Source organism: Palaemon carinicauda, chromosome 9, assembly GCF_036898095.1.
Source record: "Palaemon carinicauda isolate YSFRI2023 chromosome 9, ASM3689809v2, whole genome shotgun sequence".
Lineage (NCBI taxonomy): Eukaryota > Metazoa > Arthropoda > Malacostraca > Decapoda > Palaemonidae > Palaemon > Palaemon carinicauda.
In genome coordinates this window covers 113,723,737-113,731,138 of record NC_090733.1, presented here as the reverse complement: position 1 = coordinate 113,731,138, position 7,402 = coordinate 113,723,737, and the positions used below count along the sequence as shown (strand labels likewise).

General features: G+C 34.4%; 1 protein-coding gene across 4 annotated transcripts in view; it reads left to right on the top strand.

Annotated features, from left to right (window-relative positions):
* The first annotated feature begins 2,250 nt into the window (after window positions 1-2,250).
* The window catches only part of LOC137647056 (asparagine--tRNA ligase, cytoplasmic-like), an 18,381-nt gene continuing 13,229 nt past the window's right edge, over window positions 2,251-7,402 (top strand). The window contains exon 1 of one of the 4 annotated variants that reach the window (XM_068380214.1): window positions 2,251-2,447. In XM_068380214.1, the coding sequence (XP_068236315.1) occupies window positions 2,405-2,447 (43 nt within the window). In that variant the 5' untranslated portion in view covers window positions 2,251-2,404. Of the gene's footprint in view, window positions 2,448-5,289; window positions 5,447-7,402 lie in introns of those variants that run through there. The other 3 variants (XM_068380216.1, XM_068380215.1, XM_068380217.1) reach the window with 3 other exon arrangements.

The window sequence follows — 7,402 nt, the reverse complement described above, 5'->3', positions numbered from 1 at the left end:
TCAGTAGGCTACCAATCCCCTAAAACATCTGGTGTATTAATAATTAATAAAGGAAAGAAAAAGAAAGAAAGATGAGATCGAAGCAAATGTGAAGACGGGCCTGTAAGTATAGTTAGGGAGCATTAGTATGTAGATGAAGGATGGAATTGATAGAAGAGGTTTGGTGGAAGAGGATACCTTGAATAAAAGGCATTGGAGGGATTACGGTGGGAAAGAAAAACAGTATGTGGGAGAATGGTAGGCCTACACATAGAGAAGAAACAACGAAGCAAGTATAAATAAGAAAAACTAAATGGTTGCGTATATGATCCAAGGAATACGTAAATATAAAAGCATGGAAAATTAGGAAACGTCGGAATTAGAAGAAAATATATGAAACAGTCGTTGTTCAAACAATATTCGCCAATGTAGCGCCCGGTGGTTAAATAAGAGATAAAGGTAAGAAATACCTGCAAACCTTTCAATGCAGAATAATAATAAATATATATTTACAGCCATCAAGTGCTCCATACTGGGCCATAATAGCAGAAACATGAATATGACCAGTGTCTGGCAGAATAGATTATATAAATGGTATTTTTCCCCATAAATCAGAAACTCTAATGAAAAGAGATTAATTGGGGATAATAAGAGATAATTGCGGAACCCCTATAGAAAGTGCTGGGGTAGGAGTATTGAAGAGATTTCCAAGTAGAATAGGATAAGATTTAAAAGTAAGATTTTCATTAAGAGTGTTATTTATGGTCACGTAAAAAAAAGTCAGTGTTATTAAACGAAGTATAAGGCAAGGTGCTTTGCACATATCTTAACTGAAAGAGCGCGCAAATTTATTTTGCGGAATGTGCAGACAGTGCAGTTATAAACGGTCTTCTTCAGCTAACTTCGGTCACCGTAATGTGGTGCACTAAAACCATTTTGAGAATTAAAGGTTACTTATGAACGGCAGAGGCAATTGGGGACTTCCTTGAGAATGACCATATACATATGATCAAGACCCCCATTAAGCTAGGACCAAGGAGGACCGGGTAATGGCTGTTTATGACTCAGCATATAGATATACTATATATAGCTCCCCACCATCCCTAGTTCACAAGGATTATAAAGTTTCACACTCACTAGTAGAAATTGTCAAACTTGAGCAAGTCTCGAACCCCATTTTAACAGATTGCCAAGGAAGGACATTTAAAATATCTGCCACTGCCTCTAAAGATTGACATTATAACCAATAAAACGTTTAATATAATTTCTGAAAGGAAATGTAACTTTTTACATATATTTCCAGATGTTTTACATGTCATTTTTATATAAGAGAAAAAAATGTTTCCGTTTTTATCTTGCTACGAGATTTGGTTTGATGTGCAGAATGAACAAATAAATCTTGAGAGTCTGTAGTATGCAGCCCTCCTTCAGGAAGTTGGAAAAAGGAAGATGAGCAGAACTGGTTTATTCGTGACTAGGTCTACTTTCTCTTGGTCTGCCGTAACTGGAAATGGATCTGAAATAGCAAGTTTGACTAATCACCGCTCTATTTTGGGGGAAGCGTCGCTAATGTATATCATTATGCTATAAAAAATATATTTTACTTGATATATGTACTAATTTACACATTGCACCGGTTTCTTATTATTAGGCAATTGTATATGATTGTGATGCAATATTGTTGTCATACGCTTCACTGTGTTTTGTTCGTAGGGAATGTATTTGGTGTGTAACTAAATCTATTGCATTATGAGAATTGATATGAGAAACATATATTGTACAAATGTACTAATTATAAATGATTATGAGTGTAAATTAAATCTTGTTTTATATTTTAAATGATATTTCTTGATTATTTCCTAAGTGTAAGATATGGTCAGTGTTAACATTCGAACGAGAGTGACACGCTTAAAATGTCGACATGATTATCATGTGTTGTCTTTAAAATTGAAAAATTAAGCTTAAAGTAAAAAAAATAGGCTTACTTGAAAATAGAAATTTTCTTAAAGCACTCCTGTAAGCATTTTAGAGAATACTATTTGTGAATTAAATGTTTAATAGGTATTGAACGACCACCAGTCATTTTATTTGAACATTCATTTACAGAACAACAGCATATTCATCAACATGAATATCTGTTCATAATAATAAGTATTTAATAATAAAATACACTTCAACAAAACATGTAATAAATATTACGCAATGTTGAGCAAGATTACATATATAATAGTAACTGGCAACCGCTTTGGTTTATAATGTGAATGGATGTGTTCGTAACTTCAAACTTCGTACAGTTTGTTGAGTGTAGAGTTTACCGCAGGAAGCTTAAGCCGTCGTTATCTTCTGAGTGCCAACACTGGTTAATTCTTACCAGTAATTTCGTCATCTCTTTTCCTCTTGTTATACGTCCTGCTATATCTTTGGGATGACAGATCAAACAGCTGACGATATGGAAGGAATGTCATTAGGTATGCTGCGCATAACATTTTCTTTTTAAAAGGTTATTTGTCAGAACTGCATTTATCAGTAATGAGAGTTACTGTATATTTACTAAAACTCAGTAACCACGTTTCTTAATGAACCTTATGTCGTTCTTAGATAAAGCCATATCTACATTCTTTCCTTTTGGTCAAGGAATTTGAAGGAAACTTGCTGTATAATATGCAACTGTGTTCGCTTATAAAGTAAATATTTTATTAAATTTGGTCAGTAGATTGATTTATCAAGTATAAAAGGGAAATGTATAAGACTCAAATTACAGCTGTAGTTTTTTGGGATAAAATATGTTGGGAATTATTCATGTTTTGTTACTGCCTAACTTAGTTTATAAAGATTTTGAACGTTTAAATTCTTAGGTGCACGTACTGTACGAACTAAAGGAAGCTTGAAAGTCCCCAAGGGAATCACTAGTGTTGCCTCTGAAATATAAATTTTACAAAGTTGTTGTATCAGCATTTTGACAAATATATCACTACCTAACTACATTGCACGTTTGTGGTTGCACCAAAGGCAGCACGAATTGCAATAAACTAACTATAAACAATGGTGGAGGCAATTGACAGCCCACGCCGAGGACATGACACCTAGATAGATAAATTTGTAATGTTTTCCCCAATAATTTTCCCGTTACGCTCAAACTACTTTTATCTGTTGAAAGGACATTTCTCCCAATTTTCAATCCCCAGTCCAACGTTATTATATGTTCACGTATAACATTATCCCCCCCCCCTTAGAAGCTCCATGAACGAAATCCATAGTTATTTGATGGAGTAAGGACAAACATAGTTGCAAATATTTTTCTATTCCCCGCCAGTGCTCTTCAAGTTGACTTGAAGCGATGGACAGTGTGCAGTGTTATTTCAGCTCCGAGATATACTGACATTTTAGTCAGCTAATGTTATGAAGCTACGCTATGAAGAGTTTGAACGTTTAAAATCTCTGGTGCACATACGAACAAACAGAAGCTTAAGTCCTCTTGAAAATCATTAGTGTTACTTCTGAAATATATATTTTTATAACCGCAAGATCACTTTTAACTTCATACTGCAATTATGGTAGTTGTCCCTTACTTGCAGATAGGTGCTGAATGACTACTTCTTCTTCTTCTTCTTCTTCTTCTTCTTCTTCTTCTTCTTCTTCTTCTTCTTCTTCTTCTTCTTCTTCTTCTTATTATTATTATTATTATTATTATTAAGTACTACTATTACTAGAACAACTGTAACCCTAGTTGGGAAAGCAGGATACTATAAGGCCAGGGAAAAATAGCTCTGCGAGGAAAGGAAACAAGGTAATAAATAAACCACAAGAGAAGTAATGAAGCATTTTGCCCCCCCCCCCCAATCATACATTCAATTAACCATTTTCAGTTTCTAGAATCTACTGTAGATACATAACTCCTTTATTTGAAGACTGAAGTAATTTGTTTTCAGTTAAAACATTTATGAATACGTTTAGTTTTGAATAAAGGATTAATTTAAGTAGATTTTATTCTGGTAAGATTTCCTTTAAAATTTGGTTCCAATTGTATCGTGTATAGTATTGTCTTCATTATAAGCACTAATTCTCCTATTTTACAAGTTCGTTTGTCTTTGGTCATCCGTGATAAATCTCATCCTTTTTAATTCACTGTATGTAAAACTGTCTTATGATTAATTATAGGCTACTTATTACTTTTTTCAATAACTTAAATAATGATATTGATTTTGGATTTCATGGTATTCTTCAGAATTCCCATACTTTTCTAAATTTAGTTTCCATAATTTTTACATATAACTTGAAGTTGGAATATATATTTTTCATCAAACTGCATCATGGTGTGAACTACTGTATAAAACTCTCTCTCTCTCTCTCTCTCTCTCTCTCTCTCTCTCTCTCTCTCTCTCTCTCTCTCTCTCTCTATTGAAACGAAGACTGGACTTAATTAGGCTGCTGATTATCTTAAGACCTTACTTTCCAGCAGTTTGTCGTTATATACTGTATATATATATATATATATATATATATATATATATACATACAACACACACACATATATGTATATGTGATGATATATATATATATAATCATATATATATATTAATATATACATACAACATACATACATACATACATACATACGCACACCTATGTGTATGTGGGGCTGATGTAATTGTACTGAAGCTCACATCATTGTCATATTTTCTACGTATCAATGTTAGTGGTATTTGTGGTCAAACTATTCCTCTCATGGATTCTTTACTATGCTCTTAATTTCCTTTATTTAGTATTCTGTTTAAGTGATTTAGAATTACCTAGTTTGTTGTTAAACCCAAATTTGTCAAGGTATTCATTGCTTAGGAATATTCAAATTGATGTTTAAACTTTTTTTTTTTGTCTCAGTGGAACAATATCATCGACAAAACTTAATTATTCTATTTCTAGATTTCTCAATGTATTTATATGTTTGTTGCAGGGCCATATAGTTCAGGGACTCTGTTATTATCTTGTGTTTATATGGATTACTTATTTCTGCACTCATTTTTTGTTGTATTGTCTTTGTTAACAAACTGTGTGCTTTTCTATTGTATGTCAAATCCAAATTTGATAAACATATATGACCGTCCCAGCTTGAGAATGTAATTATTATATATTGCAGCATCGAGTATTATTACAAGTATCAACCGATGCTGTATAACTTTTTGATTCAGGAAATTACTTTAACTTTTTATTGGGTGGGTTATTTTAAATTTTAAATTTTTCTTGTATTTATTTATTTTTTTTCTTTGAGACGCTCTTCTTCTTTGTATCACTTATGGAATTGTGAAGACTTCTGCTCTGTAACGTCACACGTCCACCGGGCTCCAGTTAATAGTTACTCTATACGAAAGTGGATTGGATTAGCAGTTTTCCCTTTTCTGTAGTTGTCCGTCCTGTTATTTAATTGAAATGGCAGATCAGGCTGCTGAAGGTGTGGCAGGGATTTCATTAGGTATGCTTCATATTGTACTTTACCATCAAAATACTAATTTATCACTGATAGTTAATACTGCATTTCACAGCGTAAAGCAGGAATGTGAACGTCAACTTGACAACCATGCTTTCGGTACAGTCACTTACGATTAAATGCTATGGTCTGTTGGTTGGTAAAGATACAGAGGTTCACGCAAGGCTTTTAATTCAATTTTTACACCCATTCTTAGAATCTGACATTGGGAAAGAAACCGTGCTATTGTAAAGCAGCCTTATCTGAAAACAACCGGTTGTGTACATAGCCTCTGTACCATGGTCTTCTACTGTCTTGGGTTAGAGTTCTCTTTCTTGAGGGTACACTCAGGCACAGTGTTCTATCTAATTTCTCTTCCTCTTGTTATGTTAAATTATTTAAAGTTTATAAATGAAATATTTATTTTAATGTTACTGTTCTTATATTTTATTTTTCCTTGTTTCCTTTCCTCACTGGGCTATTTTCCCTGTTGGGGCCCCTGGGCTTATAGCATCCTGCTTTTCCAATTAGGGTTGTAGCTTAGCAATTAATAATAATAATAATTACAACTGACAGTAGCCTTTTGACGTAACCCACATATGGTAGCCTAGCATAGCCGATTTTTATTTGCATTATGCTATTGGAATGAGGAAATTAGGTTGTTCACTACCGTAATTATGTGAAATAAGTAGAAAAGAAATATTGTTATGGTAAATTTGCATAAGTTGCCAATAATTCCCATTGGATAAGAGAATGGTTTTGGAGAATTTGTATGTCAGTGGCCAGTTCCTCTTTTGGATTTAAAACGGACGGACATCAACCAACTCAACTTCCCCCCCCCCCCACCTAACCTATAAGCCATGTCCTTACCTACTCACTTAACGGGGGGCTAACGTCCCCCTGCGACCCCCCCTTACACTGCTGTATTCTAAGTTAGCCGTAATCATACATGCAGGTGGCGGCTATCATACATACACCCCATGGTTTTTCTGGCAGATTTTCATGTGTTTTGAACAAATCTGATGATTATCGGTGCAAATCCATAGTTGTGGAGTTAGGTATCAACTGCCGTAACTCCACAACCTGTGGATTTCCGAGAAAAATCATCATCAAATTCTCTCAAAACATGTTTAAATATGCCAGGAAAACCATTCTACTATCTAATGTTACTGAGAAAACAAGTGGCCTATTCACGAAAGTGAAAACGCATCGACAATGTTTACAACTTACGACGTACCAACACAAAAATACACTTTGAACGCATGGTTCTCCAAGTACTGCGCCTTCATTTTTTCAATATTTAATAAGTAGCTAACCTAACCTAGTAAGAAAATAGTTTACTAACCGGGGTGTATGTATGATAGCGGCCACCCGTATGTTTGATTACGGCTAACTTAGAATATGGCAGTGTAAGGGGAGGGGGGTCGCTAGGGGCATCCCCCCCGTTAGGTAAGTAGGTAAGAACACTGCTTGTAGGTTAGGGGGGGAAGGTTTAGGTTAGTTGATGTTCCTTTGCACACGGGAGGAACTGGCCGCTGATATACAAGGCTCCCACTAACCTAACACATGGACCTCCCGTTGCAGGTCATATGAAAAAGTAATTATCAATCTTCAGGTAGAGCGGTACCGGTAGCACACTTTTTTAACACTTTCAGAAATGAATTTGGTTTCAATTTTTAAGAAGTGTATAATTATTATTGTTAGTACTGTATTTATTTATGCCTGAGGTGTAAGGTATTCAAAATACTGCTTTTTTAATGCTCTAACCGATTGTGCATAGTATTTTGAGCTATTAAACAATAGCAACTTGTGCAATAATACCATTTCACTATTGAGTAGACTGGTGTTATGATACATGTAGTTTAATTGGTAATTATATGATACTTTGGTATCACACAATATATGAACCCTTGGGATGTATCTAGTTTGTTGGAACAGGGTAAGCTAAGAATATGGTAGTCT